At 37.8% G+C, this 17,457-nt stretch overlaps 2 protein-coding genes across 2 annotated transcripts in view; one reads left to right on the top strand and one right to left on the bottom strand.

Annotated features, from left to right (window-relative positions):
- The first annotated feature begins 72 nt into the window (after window positions 1-72).
- psme3 (proteasome activator subunit 3) lies at window positions 73-6,103 on the top strand. Its single transcript, XM_037544034.1, has 11 exons — window positions 73-230; window positions 816-848; window positions 936-998; window positions 1,162-1,266; window positions 1,497-1,545; window positions 1,661-1,779; window positions 1,882-1,950; window positions 2,208-2,275; window positions 2,640-2,694; window positions 4,838-4,924; window positions 5,048-6,103. Exons 1-11 carry the CDS (start codon window positions 189-191, stop codon window positions 5,126-5,128), a joined length of 771 nt encoding a protein of 256 aa, XP_037399931.1. The 5' UTR covers window positions 73-188; the 3' UTR covers window positions 5,129-6,103.
- A 233-nt stretch (window positions 6,104-6,336) lies between these two features.
- skap1 (src kinase associated phosphoprotein 1) overlaps window positions 6,337-17,457 on the bottom strand; it is a 51,809-nt gene continuing 40,688 nt past the window's right edge. Inside the window, exon 12 of the mRNA XM_017685915.2 lies at window positions 6,337-8,075. Coding sequence (XP_017541404.1) covers window positions 7,983-8,075 — 93 coding nt within the window. The 3' untranslated portion in view covers window positions 6,337-7,982. The remainder of the gene's footprint in view (window positions 8,076-17,457) is intronic.

Raw genomic sequence — 17,457 nt, 5'->3', positions numbered from 1 at the left:
TAGATACGTGGGGGAAAACGGGCTGAGGTTTGCGCATGCGTACTTCTCTGTTGGTTCGGTCGCTGATTTTTGAACGTCATCCTAGAGCGCGCGAACACCTTGTGGCTGAGAGTCAGCAGTAAAAGCCACACGGTCGGTTAATGCTGTTAGGACAATCTGCGGCTTTTCACCCTCACTGATCCAGAAAGATGTCTTCGCTCTTAAAAGTGGACAGTGAAATTAAGTCAAAGGTGCGTGTATTTCGGTCGTTTTTCAGATCCCGTGTAGCGGTGGACCGTTAGGCCCCGTATTAGCGTGCCTAGCTCTCGGTTTGGAGCCGGTGTAATTTGGTGTCATTAGCCACCAAGCGAAATTCTCTGTTTTCAGAGCCTGTGCCACTTGTTTGCGTCCCCAAATCGTTGTCCGGGTGTTTTTCAGACGTCCTCGGCTTTTATTCGGTGTGCTTTAGCGCTCCGGTGAATTAGTGCGCTCTCCGCTGCTGCTGTGTTTTCCAGCATGTGCTCTGCGCTCCGGCGCCGCACAGTCGGTCTGCCGGCTTCACGCTGTTAGCTGGCTAGCTGCTTAGCCTTACCGAGTCATGCCTGTGCTTGTGTCCCCCTGTCCGCTTCGGTGGCGTGTAGCGAGACATAAAGACGGTATTGCGTGTAAACAAGCTAACTGATGTTTACAGTCCGCGTTATCTAGAAACAGAGCAACGCTGAGAATGTTATGAGTGACTTGGACCAGTTAGATCAGAGTTCTGCCACAGATTATTTACAAGCGTTTTTTATCGGTTGACGGCATTTTTTACACGTATTAATTCTTTTCTGCTACAGGTTGATGTCTTCAGAGAACGAATCACAGGAGAGGTAAGTTAAGTTAGTACACTTGAGCATGAGAGTTACTTGTAAACACTTTGCTTGGTCTCCCTGACGCTCATTTATTTCTAATTTTAGGCAGAAGATCTGGTAGCAAATTTTTTCCCCAAAAAATTATTAGAACTGGACCAGTTTCTTAAGGTAAGATATTCTTTTGAGGTATAGATAAATAGGAAATGTACATTTAATACAGTGGACCACACTTGTAACCATAATAGTTATGTACTGTTGTTATTTTTAAGCAGTATTTACTTTATCACTTGACTTCAGTCATATCTGTAATATAATTTGCTTCAATTTTCAGGATCCCCTCATCAATATCCGTGAACTGAAAGAAATCCATTCAGAGATCAATCTGGCTGTGCCAGACCCAATTCTACTTACAGACATCCATGATGGGCTCGAAGGGGTAGGTTAGGAGTTCCGGTTTCTAGGGCTTCATTCACTGTACTGAGCTTTTACATATTAGAAACATTTGCATGAAAATTTGTATATTGGAAACCTTTCTTTACTGGAAAGGTCAGTTTTCCATGTCACCGTTTATGAAAGAAAAAAAAACACAATCATTAGAGTAACACTTCTCGAGGTGTAAATTGTGGGTGATGTGCAAGAATTAAATGTGATTCGTTCCATTAACAGCCAAATGCCAAAAAGAGAAAACTTGAGGATGGCCCAGAAGAGGACAAAGGTGAGCTTTGCAGAGTGCTAAATTATTATTATTACTTATATATGTATGTATAATTTTCATATATACACACACGCAGAGATCTGTTGTAATCACACTGTCGTTTTTTCATATGTAGTTGGTGGGACCAAGGTCTATGTCATGCCTGGTGGAATGATGAAAAGCAATGGCAAACTGGTAGACCTTATCGAGAGGGTTAAGCCTGAGATCAGAACCCTCATAGAGAAATGCAACACTGTAGGTCTATGTTTTCCTTATAAGCAACAAACGTTGTCAGACTCCGTGCCGCTTGCTTACAGAACAATCTTTGCAATTTATGATGTTGTAATGTTTTTCTAGGTCAAGATGTGGGTACAGTTGTTAATTCCAAGAATAGAAGATGGCAATAATTTTGGAGTCTCTATCCAGGTACAATAGATTTTCTTTAAATCATTTTAAGCAACACCTGGATTTACAGCGTCATAAAGTAGTAATAATATTAACTAATGTGGTACAATGGAAGGTCAAATGTAGCTTATATAATGACCAGTTCAGTCATTTGTTAAATTTGTCTTATAGAGGAGTGACACATTATCACTAACTGGTTAGCATTATAAACATTGAAGTCTGTTTTACAAAGTTTAAGGAACTGTTGGTTCAAACTGTACCGTCATCACCACCTACAGGAGGAGACCGTTGCTGAACTCAGAACAGTGGAGGGAGAGGCAGCATCTTATCTTGATCAGATATCCAGGTACTGCTTTTATCTTCATTTCATTTTCATTAGAACTGCACAGTGATTGTCAACACAGTTTTCAGTTTTCATTTGAAGTGGACTAGATGAGTACATTCACAGGTGTTGCATTCATTTTAGTACAAATGCTGCATTAAAATTAAACTTTCTTACATCTGGACAGTTGGAAATGATTTTGGGTTTACAAATCATGCATATGTATTTGAATGCTGTGCTTTTGTAGGCTGTTAAGGGATTAAATGTACATTTTCTAGGACAGGTATAACATGCAAATTGAACAGGTTTATCATTTTTGTCCAAATTGTATACAAGTAGCCAGGGTTCAATATTTAATAATATTTTGCTGTTTTTCTCAACTGTACAGATACTATATCACAAGAGCAAAGCTGGTTTCCAAAGTAGCAAAATATCCGCATGTGGTAAGTTGAATGTCCAATCTACATGCAAATCCTTATCTTTATCATAAATAAATATATTATCTATATCATAAAATTTTGGACAATTGATAGATTTGATATTTGATCGTCAGCTGTGTGACACTGAATTAGTTAGTTAATGCATAAGTAGAATGAAGCAAAGTACATGTCTAGAGGTGTTCTGTATATGTGGCATTTACATCTGTTGTCTGTTGATCAATACAAGGACTGTTAGAGCTACAAGCTATCCTATCAAATTTCAAAATGAGTCAGAGGCTTGTCAAAACCAACTGTTTGCTGGTTGATATAAGCTGCTATAAGAAGCAAAAACTAACTAGCTGTAGTGTAGACCCTGACCTTGGAAGGTCACATTAGTGCATGACCAGAGAATATTTTCTATCAGAGGTTACAATTTACTGTAAAGTACATGGAAAAACCTGTAAAGATCTGAGACAAAGATTGCCTGTACTGGAGTGATGGAATGAGGAAGGTGTACAGAAGAAAAAGTAACTGGGCCTTGACTACATCTGTACTGTAGATTGTGGTGTTTTTCCAGCTCCCAACACACTCCATGAGCTTTAAATGGGTGTACTGGGTAAAAACATAAGTATAGATTAAAAAAAAAAAATTGTAAAGGAGGCACTCTTCAGGGGCCTGTGTCATGAAGCATGAACATAAAATCATATTACATAACACACACACAGATTTTCTAACCCGCTTCTCCCTCAGGGTTGCGGCTATTACATAACAATGAGAGTAGTAAAGCAAATGTAGCAGCAAGAAGAAACGTTTACACTGCTGCTATCATATTAAATGTCTGCTTTTGACTATATTTTTTCCATTAATGTGGTATGGCTTTCTTTCCACTGCTGAAAATCACTGTTGTTCTTGCAGTTACAAACATAAAATGGTATTTGAGGGGTTTAAGTGATACTTATTAGTCCCACAAACAGGGAAATTTCACCTCTGCATTTAACCCATCCGTGAAGTGAAACACCACACACACACACTAGGGGGCAGTGAGCACACTTACCGGGAGCGGTGGGCAGCCCTATCCACGGCGCCTGGAGAGCAGTTGGGAGATAAGTGTCTTGCTCAAGGACACCTCAGTCATGTACTGTTGCAGTGTGGATTGAACCAGCAATCTTCCGGTCACAGGGCCAGTTCCCTAACCTCCAGCCCACGACTGCTGTGCCATTCTTCTACCTTCCTCAAAACCAGAATGGCTCCAGCATCACCACAAGGGAAATCTGACTGGTCTAAGAGACGTTCACAAGCTGTAATTCTGCACTTAGAGTATCCAAAGTTAGGCTGAAATAACTTTTGTGAGACACAGGTCTATAACATTGTAATAATGTTTTATTAATAATATTTTTAAATGTTCATGTTGCATGGTGATTTTATTTATTTATTTATTTTCTGAGTTTTGGGTAGGACTAATAGTGACTATTTAAATAAAGTACCATAATTCTATGCAGTGAATTAATACGTGTCTTATAAGGAACACTTCATTAAATGTAATTAAACAGTACTAATTGTGCTCTCTCTGTGATTAAACATAGTCTGTCAGTGTTCAAGTTCTGATCTCTGCAATATGCTTATAACAACAAATTGACATCACTTATCTCAATGTCATCATATTGCCCACCCCTAACTGTAGGTCCAGAAAAATGTTCTTGATTAGCCAAGTCAGTGGCTTGCATGATTCCTGCTAGGCATGTAATTTACCTTCTCAACACTGAAGGCAAAATTGAAAATGGCTGCATTATAGGCCTGTTAGAGCATCACCAGGGCTGATGTCCAGAAAGTGGTGATGTCTGTGGATTGCAGACTTAAAGGATTTATGATCAGTTATTGAATCTTAATTTAATTTAAGCTTGTTCATTATTCCAATTACTTATGGTCTTCTGAAATGCCACCTGATTTTGTATACAAAGGACTGTCATTCCTATCGGATTCCTGTAATATAGATGTCAATACCTTCAAATTAAAGCTGACTTTCTGCCCTTCAGCGTAATAGCCGGTGGGCTGTAGGGCAAAATTTGGCTCTGGCTTGCAGATTGTATGCCTGCAACATAAAATAAATGTTCATGCTTTGTGTCACATTTAAATGATCATTCTAAAAGGTTGTTTTTGAATTCAACAGGAAGACTATCGACGTACAGTTACAGAGATTGATGAGAAAGAGTACATCAGTCTGAAGATTATAGTGTCGGAACTGAGAAATCAATATGTGAGTTTCCAAACAAAAATCTGAGTTTGTTTTTGGTTTTTATATTCAAATATAAAATAATATTTCCATTTAAGAAAAAATCGCCACATGCACGTTAAACTTGCTTTTGTGGTTTTTCTGCAGGTAACTTTACATGACATGATTCTGAAGAACATTGAGAAGATAAAGCGGCCGAGGAGCAGCAATACAGACGCTCTCTACTAAGATCGCCTATCTTCTCATCTATAGCCCTTCTCTTTTCTCCATGGGTCTCACTGGAACCTTGGTTCTAATGCAGTTAAGAAACCGTTAAAACCAGGCCAAGACACAAGCCCTGCCAGACCTGGTGCAACATGCCGCTAATGATAGAACTGTAATATATGGTCACAATTTTAAACCCTTTAAAATCCATATTGGTTTCCAGTGTTAATGAAGATGTCTGAGATGTCAGAAGTCTGAGTATGCATCTTAAGAAGGTTGTTTCAATTTTTTTTTAGTATTTTTGGTTCCCTTGCTATTTAATTAAAGGACCATCTTAACAGTGGGTTTTCTTTTATCTTTCACAAAACCAAATGCAGTGTTGCACTGTTTTGGAAGGTTCTAAGGCATTTTACATGTTTTAGACTCAGATTGGTTACTGGTGTGAAATGCAAGAGGTAGATATGGAAAGACTCATTTGTTGACTCAGTTTCTCTAGTTGAGAAACTATTACGGTCTTATTGATGCTGTATTTTAATCAGTTGACTCTGTCCATCTAATATAAATGTAGTCTAAGATGAGAAGCTGTACTTGTGCATTTTACATTCATTGAATTAGGAGTTATTTCACAGTAGTGAAATATAAAGGTATTTTTCACTTATTTTCATCATCATTGATAGAACCACCAAGCTCCCAAAGCTTCCTATGTCTCTTATTTGTTGAGTTTGTTTTATGAGCGATACATTTTGCTGAATAAAAAATGATTTTTTTTTTCCAATGTGTTTGGAGTAACAGATTCACACACTGACTATTCCACTGCTGTTATGCAGTCTTTTATATCTAAACAAGTGATTATTGGTCTTGTCCTCAGGGGCACCTTACACGTTCCAGCTTTTTGCTCTATGTCTATGCGTTGTGAGCTGGGTTGGAGCAAATGCATGAACCCTCTGGAGATCTCTGGGGGCTGGTTTCAAAATTTCTAATAAAAGTCATGATGCTGAACTACACTTGTACATGAATAAGTCCCATTAAAGAGGACAAGTTTATATATAAGCCTTTCTATTAAATTAAGGTGGCTTATGGCAACCTGTGGTATACAGACACTAAAGAAGGTAATATTTATTTTTTGCCACTATTAAAGAAATTGGATACAAATTTAGCAAATGTGTTCAAGATACAATTACAGCATATAAGAAATGATAATTACAAATAAGTTAATGTTCTATGTACACCCATTACAGTCTTAGATGATGCATTTTATTGTGGACTGAGTGGCCCACATTATGGGCAGGCTGGCGCACTTCTGCTCATGACCAGCAGGTGGCTCATTTATCAACACTATCACAGGGGTATACTACAAACAGAAATAGACTTGGATGATCACTACATTAGCTCAAATTGAACCAAATTTCATAGTGTAGCAGTGCTCTTAATTTGGTAATTGTTCTATAAATATGTTCTGATGCATTGTTTGTTCATATTTTCAGAAAATATATGCACTACAGCCAAGTAAGTATACATTACATTAAGTACATTCTCTTCATAGATTGTATATACAGTACAGTGCAGGTCAGAGACGACCCTTCATTTATTTAATTTCCAGTTAAACCATCCTTGTGGTACAAATTATTTTTTCTGAAAATATCTCCAATGAGATTAGATATGAGATTTGCAAAAGAAAGAGTAAAAATAAAAGTGAATAACAGCCAAACAAGAATTATTAAAAGATGCCTAGAAAATGGGTCTCCTAAAAATCATGCAAGACCTGGTAGACCACCTAAACTGTCCCTATCAGATAAACGGCACTTGAATCTTTCATCTTTGAGAGAGAGAAAAAAAACATGCTCTACTCTTATTTAAGATCTGAAAAAAAAAACACTGCTTCTGTTCATCCTTCAACTGTGAGAAGACAGCTCAACACTAGCTGTCAAGAAGCCCTTACTGAGAAAAGGAAATAGACAACAAGTGAGCACATCTGCAAATGAAACAAAGGTGCTGATGTTGTCAGCAAAATGACTGACTTCCCCAGAGTCCAGACCACAACATCGCTGAATGTGTTTGAGATTACACAAACGCAGAAATTGCAACCAGCTTCTAAGAATGAACCTAGAAAAATGTGGAAAAATATCCCTGCAGATTTCTTTGAAAAACTAAAAGCAAGGCTCTTGACAAGTATAGAATCTGTAATAAAGGCAAAGAGTGGGCACTTTGAATGCTGATTGTTGTGTTGTTGAAGGTTTAATGTAATTTAAGTATATATATATATATATATAATCTGCTTTTTTGACAAAAAAGTTGTATTTAATGGCTGTTTTGACTGGAAATGAAATGAATGAAGGGTGTCTCTGACGTTTGCTTGTTATATATATTTGAAAATCAGATAAAAAACAAACATTTTTTCAAGAACTAATAAACAAGTTCATGTAGAAATGTACTTTTGTGTATTTTATATAAATCATTTCACTCTACTGTAAATAATTGTATTAAATAAGTTGAATTAGTGAAACAAATTTTATATCTGTCATTACGACAAAAGTGATCTATTACAAATGAAAGCTAACTACGAAAACAGCACGTTCCGTTTCCCCTGTAGTTACACTATTAGCCAGCAGGTGTCGTTGTTGTTGGGAAGAGTTTGGTACCACACAACAGCAAACTAACCCGCAAGTACACTTTTTTAAATCAGCATACTAGTCATGCTGTTTCTCTTTAGTTTATTGCTAATTAGACACGTAGCAAAAGTATATTGTCAAATAATATGTGATAAACATTGGTTTGGTGTAAAATATGCCATATTATTCAGAAAGAGAGACTTAACGATAAGCCGGTGTCCATCTCTGTCTACTGCTTGCTAAATCTCTAAAAGGAGTGTATTGTGAACTTAAAGAATGTAAGCAGGGTGTAAAAACTCTTTGGGTACGATGCCAATAACGCCATCCAGCTCCCCAACCCACCAGCCGTGGATGTTATACTCCTATGAAAAGAGAAATACAGAGAGAATATGAGGATAAATGAAAGATTAGAATGTGCAGAACATCTTAGTGCAACTCAACTTTGAAATCTGCACAAATCTTGTTGTTAATTTACGCATCAATAAGATAAAAGCACAACTTAAACTCGTTGAGCTGTGGCCTCTGCCATCTCCAAGCTTCTACATTCTGCGTTAGCTGTCTTAGATGTCAGTGTGCATTAACCAACATGAACACTGTAGAGCCATCATTCATCCCCAAAATGCACCCCCCCCAAAAAAAAACCTTCATACTTCTCTTTTTATGTTAAGACTGCTGGAGCATACTATAAAAAACAACAAAGTGTTCTCTACAAGACAGCACTGCACCATGAAAAGAAGCCAGAAAAGAGCTCTGACGTGAATAAATGGACACAGATCAGTTCAGCTGAAAAAAAAGTTTGTCCTTCAAATAAAACTGTGTTGTTTTCTTGAGATGAGCTCTAATTGACTTTTCATGCTTTGATGGGTTGATTAAAAATAAACGAACAAACAAACAAATAAATAAATGAATGAATAAATAAAAATAAAAAGCACAGTTCATATTTCTGGACAGGCCATTGATGTTATATATATATATATATATATATATGTGTGTGTGTGTGTGTGTGTGTGTGTGTGTGTGTGTTCTTATCAGCAGAAGCATGCTGCTTTAGTATAAGAAAACAGTTGTTTTTATTATTTTTGAATGCACTGTTTTCAGAATCACAATTAATCTTGAATTTAAAAACACTGTTGAACTACACATGTAAGTGGAATATAACGGAAAATCTTATTGATATATTTCCATATAGGAATTACTAAAATGGAATATATGGTAATATATGTTCAGTGTGTATGAAAAAGATAACATGCAGGCCTTTTCTGTAACGTACTCTACCTTCTGTATATTATCTTTTTATTTCCTCAGCTGTGCACATACTCATAGGGAGACAAATAACTGTATAGAGTTAAATCGGTTTTGCTAGTCCTGTGCAACTTCTCAGCTTTCAAATAATTAGTAGGGGGCTGTAAAGAAAAATGAAGTCTTTTTAGATCTTTCTAGAATGATGACTGGAACTGTGGAAGATTCTAACATGGTTGAGATGCATTGAGAAAGTTATAATATATTTAAATGGGAAATCCATTGATTTTTCTAAAACATTCTGCATGATTCAGTGGTTGAAATGTGACCAAACTCTTTCAAAGTGGTTTGATGTGAAATGGTTCAATGTAGAGAAACAAATTATCTTTCATTTATTTACAGTAATGGAACCAGGGGTTACAATATCTATGACACAAACATATTTTATTTACTATTCAAAACAACCAGTGAATCTTTTTATATCGCTGTTGTCGGAACAAATTGTCATATCTCCAAAATGGTAACTTTACAGGAGAAGAAGAAAACCTACTTTATTTTTAATGTAAGTCAATGGAACCAGATTTTTTTCCATGTCATTTTGGGCCATTTCTTTTAGTCCATTCATCATGAAATTGCCATACAATGTAAAGGACAACAAGCATTTTCAAATCATGTCAAAAACTGAAAAACAACAAAAATGGAGATACAAGGTTTTGTTCCGACAACAGCATTATATAGCTCTGATAATGGCAAAATAGTAGGAAATTGTTTTCCTTTGGGGACTATCTTGCCTTACAATATGTACACCTTCAATAAGAACATCTTAAAATCCACAGGCCAAAAGATTATATCAAAACCATAGTGAAATAATGTTTCATACTTCAGAAAACACATTACTATCCATTTAATTTGATAACATTCTGTTAAGGAGCTTTCAGCGACACTGAACGCTTCTGGTTCTTGTCACCACCACTGTGAAGAAATCTGCCTCAGTATGTTTCTCTAAAATGACACATTTCACATCAAATGATTTTAAATGATGGTTCACATTTTAATCACTGAAAATTACACAAAAATCAAGAATAAATCTTTAGGTAGATCATTTAAAAGTTATTGTAAATAAATAATTATAGAATAGAATATACAGCATAAATAACTCTAATAACACAATGGCAACATAATCTAACTGTGTAACACACAGCTTCTGCATTTTTTATATTACTGTACTGTTGTTATATTATTCTGTGCATATTTACTTTTGTTATTACTGGAATTTATGTTACACCAACATTGACAGAAACCCCTTTAACCCCTCATACATCTTCTACTTCATAAAGAAAAGATTCTGATTCTAAGGAACTCTTTCCATAACAAATCATCATGGAGACACAGGTATTTTACATTAGTGTGTTAATGCAAGTAGAAAAGTGGACACAAACAGACATAGACATTTTAAAATAGGGTCAGAAGCACTTCAGCTGGATGGCCTTGACACTTCCTCTAAGCAGGTCCTGATCAAAGCAGACCTGTTCCCTAATTAGTTTTGGCTTGAAAGTCCTCATTACTCCAGCTAGGCAATCTCTGTTCACTCCAGTTATCAATCAGACAGCAGCCGGGAGATGGCCCTGGCACTTACGAGCAACTAGTGGAGAGAGCCCCGTACCTGGCCTTTGACAAATGGACATGGGGCAGGGTGGTATTATCAACGAGATGGCCAGAGAACGCTGAGATGGAGTGATGGAGAGAAACTGAAGTGTTCAAAGTGTGTTAGTATTCCACAAGCACACACAAGTACGTTTAGATGTGATGAGCCTGTCATCCATCCAGTGCCTGCAGAAGAAGAGAGTGGGAACTAATTACCATCTCCTCACGCACAGCGCTGCGAGCCTAATGTAATCTTCAGCCCATGCAGACGAGCTGCTCTAATGATGCCATGAGGAATGAATTCCAAGCAGGGTAAGAATCTAATGGGGCTGCCACCATCCACACTGCCATTACATGTCAGACTTTGGTGCCTCTGTCCAGTGTTGATTGAGTGACAGAGAGGGACAGTACACTCTTAAAAATAAAACTTCTTAGAATAGTCTTATCTTGGAGGCATGGTTCTAGGAAAACCTTTGACTGAAACAAAAACCTTAAGGCTCTTTTAAGTTGGACACTCACACTTACAAATCTCATTCTCAACTACAAAAACGGTTCTTTAGAGAGCCATCCATTGCAAAGTAGAGAACCAAAATGGATTCTCTACTTATAATCAACTTATCTTTTCAATTCTTCTATAGCAGTGGTCACTAACTGTACTCCTGGAGATCTACGTTTCAGCAGAGTTTAGTTCCAACACATAATATGCTGCTCCCTCCATTATGCAGCACTACTGCATCTGATCCAGCCAATCAGAGACTTCTGAAGAAATTAATTATGTGGAGCAGGTGGAGCCTATTGGGGTTGGAACTAGACTCCACTGGAAGGTGGACCTCATGGCCTAATGTTGGTGACCACTTTTCTATAGCATTTTATAAATCAATTGTTGTTCTATATATTGGTCTGATAATTTAAAGTTCATCCAAATCAATTTCACCATGTCCTTCTGCAATATTTATCTACCATTCAAACACAGGTCTAAATTACACTTCAACTTGATTTAAATGGATACAAAACCAAAGCAAACCTTCCATTTAGGAGGAAAAAAACATTGTCCCATGACAGCTGTCCCTTCTCATTCGTTTCATTCCTGCTTCCCTCTTTATTGTGTTTCTTTTGTTTTTTTTTCTCTCTTGGAAACAGTACATATTCAACAAACACACATTTGAGACTAAGTGGTTTTAGTTGATGGGATGATGAGCCCAACTGAATGTAGCTTTTGTCAGTCTCAGTCACTTTTAATTATTATTTTTACAGCATTTGAAACTGTAAACTGCCTTTTTAAGTCACATTAACACATGTTAAGTTAATCCCTTGATTCCTAGATTTATTAGATTCAAGATTCAAGAGTTTTACTGTCATATGCACAGCAGAACAGGCAGTTACACTGTACAATGAAATTCTTAACTTACTCCAGTGTGGAACCCTCAGGATCTAAAAATAAACCTCTGTAATATTAAGATCATTTTAATTGAATAAAATGATCAGGCTAGATTAATTTAAACCAAGTAAGTATTGTATTAATGCTCTATGTCATTGTTAAGTTTTGGTTGGAAACAGAAGGTTAAATTACCCGACACCCAAATGCAAAATTGCCTAATCAGGATTTTTTTCCCCTGTGGTGTCTACGAAGATACAGTCATCATACTCTTAGAAGTCCCACAGGAACACAAGCAAATCTTGACATTAACATAGATGTATGTTTTGTTTTTTTTTTACATTTATGGCATGAACTGAAGGTGTCCCTCTAATAGTCCCATCTCAACACCGTATTACTCAAATATTCATCTTAAGGCTTTTATTTCGTGACTACACTTTTAAAAACAAAGGTTGTAAGACTTATTCACAAAGAGCCAATGTAGTTGCAGGATTTTATTCCAAGAAAGCAGATGCTCACATGATCAATGATGTGTGACTGAGGCCAACGTGCTCCTGCTTAATTGTAATGAAACTCCTGGAACCACACTCTTCCTTTGCAGATAAGATTGGATATTGCTACTTTAGAAGAACCACATTTGGTTCACTAAAGAACATTTCAATGGATGGTTCTTTAAATAATTATTTTGGTACATGAGATGTCTGAGAATATTTTAAAAGTTTAAAAGAACTTCCACATGATGTAAAGGTTTTGGAGTCAGGCTTAAACTGGTATAGAACTCCGTAAGTGTGTGCATGTGGACACATACTGTGTGAATTTCATGTTAATCTTGTATTAGTTAATGAATCATAGTAAAGTGTTCTTTGAATGATGCTATAGAAGAACCACTTTTGGGTCTCTAAGGAACCATGTATGTAAATTAGATGTGTGAATGTGGAGAACCTTTTAAAGGTTTATGAATGTTTCTTCCACATTTGGGAAGTTACAGTTTTAAAGATACAAGTATTGATAGTAATAAAGGTATTGATAATGATGCTGTTGCTATTCAATATCAGATTCATTCCACCAGAGATAATGAATGCCAGTGGGGGATCACTGCTGCATCTTTCACAGCCTCTTCTTTTGCTGAAAGCATTAGTACAGGTGTATTCCTCAGCAACCTGTATATGTGCAGATGCTGATGGACGCTGTAAAGAGCGTGTGTGTGTGTGTATGTATGTATGTATGTGTGTGTAACTGAGGCTGAGCTGTGTGACTGAAGCATTTCAGCGTTGCTGCTGACCTCCGTATGACTCCTCCTTTGGAGACGGGTGGGGTTGGCATGGAGCGAGACTGTGTGTGTTGCCATGACAACACCTGCAGTCTGCAGCATGCCATTGGTATCATTTATTTTTCACTCAGGGGGGCTGGCTAGCGCCGGTATTCAAATGGGCCCCATCACTCTGGAGCGACCGGGGGGACAGACTGGCAGCTAATGATGCCTTCAAAAAGGAGCGGCTTAACTGGAAAATGTCATATGGCACATGACAGGCTGAGGAGTGGCTCATGTCTATAAAAAAAGACAGTAGCAGTGATGCCAAGCAACTGAATGCTGACAGTGCCAGCACATCCCCAATGTCTCTTTCTCCCTCTTTCCCACATTTCCCCACAGGAGAGGAGCAGAAGAGTCTGTCACTCATACAAAATGCAATCTAGATGTGCAGTTAACACAGTTAACTTTTCATTTCTATATTTGAAGTATGTTAGTGATAAAATATTGTATGATGTTCTAAAATGCATGTTTAAACAGTCCTCTTGAAGCTTATCTTCTGTATTTGTATATAATTTCGTTTTTTTAGCCTTTGGCCTACCACGAACAGTGCCCATTGCCCCCAACCCTAAGAAAAAATATTTTGGACACAAATATTTTGCCATAGAAGGACCACTTTTGATTCTTTCCCTTCAGCAGATGCTGGAGGTTGAATAACCTTTTTTAAGTTTAAAGAACCTACACATAAAGTAAAGGTCCTATACCATGCAAACATTTTAACTAGACCTGTATGTGTAAGCCAAGAACCATTTAGGAATTTCTCCTTTTTAATAGGCCTCCCAAACTCTTTCCTTCTCTTTCCCATCATATTCTCAAGCTTGCTTCCTTTCTCTCATGTTTTAATCATTTACCTCATTCGCCATCTCGCTCTTTCTCATCTCTCCTATTTTTTTCACTGTTGCTCACAGCAATACACACACACACACACACACACACACACTCGTTCTGTGGAGGCAGGAGAGACGCTAATAAGAATGAGGCATGAGGCCTGTGCCGCAGGCCACCAGCTGACTGAGGTAGGCCTTGGGAGTGATGGAGCGCAGGAAGTCTCTCATTGCCCCGCCGCTGAACCCGCTCTCTCTCTCTCCTTCCAGCCCTCCCTCTCTTTTCTCTCTCGCTGTCATGCGCTGGAGTGTATCAGCAGTACACACACACACACACACACACACACACACACACACACACACACACACACACACAAACACACACACACATTGCTGCTGAGCATCTCTAGCTGTCGTTAGAGAGGAGCACAAACACGCTGCCATGTTATTCATCAGAACAAGCAAAATATGAATATATTGCGGCGGCCTCTGCAATTGTTCCTAGAGGAATCCATCACGTAATTACACCCTGATCAATGCAACCAGTAATCAATGCAGGTCGTTGACATTCAATTTCAATTACCTAGAGGGCTGGCAATGTTCAGCATAGTTGCAGTATACGTGTAGACACCATTTGAACTGATAAGACTACAAGACAGGATCTGATAATAAACAAGTAAATGAAAGATGCATCTTTAAGATACAACCCCCCATAATCTTGATGATCCGTCATGGCGGTGGTCATTCAGCCACAGAGAGTGTGAGATGATGACCAAAAGTGTGGAAAAGCAAATAAACTAGCTGCCGGTGTAAAAGTACGCTGGGGGATTACTGATGGCTCTTTAACTTAATAGGCATTTAAAGTGGATTGTGTATGCTGCTGAGTGCCTGTAATGATGGCTGTTTACGTGGCCTCTCATTTATAATAATTAGGCAGAGCAGGAGGGGGCGGCCGCCATGCAGTTCTGGACTATTGGCTTAGGCTGAATAATGACCTACTGTAGTTGACCGGGAGATGACCGTTGCCTTCTGCATGACCCCAGAACCCCAGACTCACCCCCTGCTGATTCTGCTGGTAAATAGAATGCCCAATGTGTCTATATAGCGCCTTGGTGTCTATTGCAATAATGAAGGCAGGTTTTCTGATGTGCTTGTGAGAGAGAGTGGGAGAGCAAAAAAGAAACAAGAGGAGGGTGTGGACACACATAGGGCCTTAAAAGATGCCCTCTGTCGCTCTCCCTTACCCTTTCCTTCCCTTTTATTGCACCCTTTTCCTTTTCTTCAGGCATTTTGTTGCAGAGTGACCCCGTTGAGTACTAGGGCACCAAGTGCTTTCATTTGTGTGAAAGTCATGAGGATGTGATACACTTAGGAGGAGAAAAACACAGTGCATGAGAACTAACCGCTCACACACTAGTACACCAAACATGTGTATACCTATAAAAGATCACTCTTGAATTAAGCCTGCTTATGAACTATATTTTCCTTTTAATGGAAAATCTCAATTCAAAAATAGGTTTTCTCTTACAAATAAAAGGTCCTAAACAGTTCTAAATTGGATGTGCAGTTCCCGAAAAAAAAATTGGTCCTTAGGAACGTTTAATTTGGCCCTCCTGTCCCATCCCCCTCACCCTATGAGACAATACTATATCTATCTATCTATCTATCTATCTATCTATCTATCTATCTATCTATCTATCTATCTATCTATCTATCTATCTATCTATCTATATATATATTTTTTTTATTGTGTTTTGGAATATTTTTGCAGCAAAATATAGTGCAATGTTTTGCAATATATTGGAAAACTTAATTTATTTATTTTAAATGTTTATTTATTTAGTCTTTTTGGAGCTGGGGCCACTGCAAACAAATAAGTAGATTACTTAGGCTTTGAAAAGGTTCTTGACGCTCATGCATCACCATCCATTGAAAAGTTATTTAAGGAAACCAAAGCTGGTTCTTCTATGGAATTGATCCAAAGATCCCATTTTGGCACCTTTATTTTAAAAAGTATAATCCATCAACCTGTATGGTTTGTAAACTAACCAGCCATATGAAAACTGTTTGATGTGCTGTGATTTGTAAGTCCTCTCTGCAAAGTAACACTGGCCACAAATTTCAAGTTGAAACATATGCACTAAAGCCTGTCCATTCTTATCATCACAAATCATCCACCATTTATTTTCAAAACTGGAAGATATTGATCCCATGAGTCTCTTAAAAAAAGTCAACCAGAAGGTGTCAGTAGTGTCCACAGTCCAGCCAACAGTGCTGATGTGTTCTGGGCAGCTGAATGTTTAAGGGGTTTGGCTTGTGTCTAGACCAGCGTCCAGCCCACTTTTACGACTGAGGGTGCAGCGCATGCTCCAAAAGGCCAGTGAGGACTGAAAGAGAGTGCTGTTAGTGGGCCTGCATGTTAAAGGGTCTCAAAGAAGTTTGGCCCAAGTCTTTAGAGCCGTAAATCTCTCTGCTTTCTCATTGCAGCATTTTTTCTTCTTTTACGGGAATTCCAAAGGGAATTCAGGCATGTGTTGGGCCTGACCTCCGGAGTCGTGTACTTTGAATTTAGAGAGATAAATTAGAATCCAGGAATGCAGGAGGATTGGAGGGTTAAGGAAAGAACATGGTTAGGAGGCAATGTCAGTGGGGGCCTCCCTGTGCTCTGCAACTAATATGTGGACCCTCTTACACATTTCGCTAAGAGTTCTTCTGTAAAAAAAAAAAAAATACATTTAGTACTCTTTAAAAATAAAGATTGCTAAGGAGTTCTTGACTTGGATGTACAGGTATAGGAAAATTCTTCAGCAGGTATAGAGTCCTTGCATTACGCTGAGGTTCTTCTTTAACTTTATGAAGGTTCTTCAAGCTGTTACATGTCCAGTATGACTTTCTAATGTCTCAAATGTTCATGATATTCAAGAACAATTGAATGAATGAGTGAATGAATAGTGAAATGGATGAAAGCAGAATTGGCTATAGAACAAACTTCAGGGTTGTCATTTGCAAAATGTAAAAATCATCTGCAGACATGATTCTTCAAAGAGCCATCCACTGAAAAGAGATTTGAAAGTGTACAAGTTCTTTAGGGAACCAGAGGTGGCATGCTTCAAAAAAAATGTTTTGGCCCCTTAAAGAGCTTTTATGTATAATTTATATATCAGGTAAAAATGTTGACATTTCTGCAAAGATGTTGACATTTCTGCAAATAAAAAGTCATGAAGAAATGTGTGAGGATAAGATACAAGGAGCAACATGTTTGTTTTCTATTTAATCAGGAATGAAACTACCATTAAGCTTCATAATCACCTCCGACCACACTAGGACAAATAAAAAGCTCTTGTGTGGATTAC

The sequence above is a fragment of the Pygocentrus nattereri genome, chromosome 13, assembly GCF_015220715.1.
Source record: "Pygocentrus nattereri isolate fPygNat1 chromosome 13, fPygNat1.pri, whole genome shotgun sequence".
Lineage (NCBI taxonomy): Eukaryota > Metazoa > Chordata > Actinopteri > Characiformes > Serrasalmidae > Pygocentrus > Pygocentrus nattereri.
The sequence above is the reverse complement of the archived record's forward strand: the minus strand, read 5'-3'. Positions and strand labels throughout refer to the sequence as shown.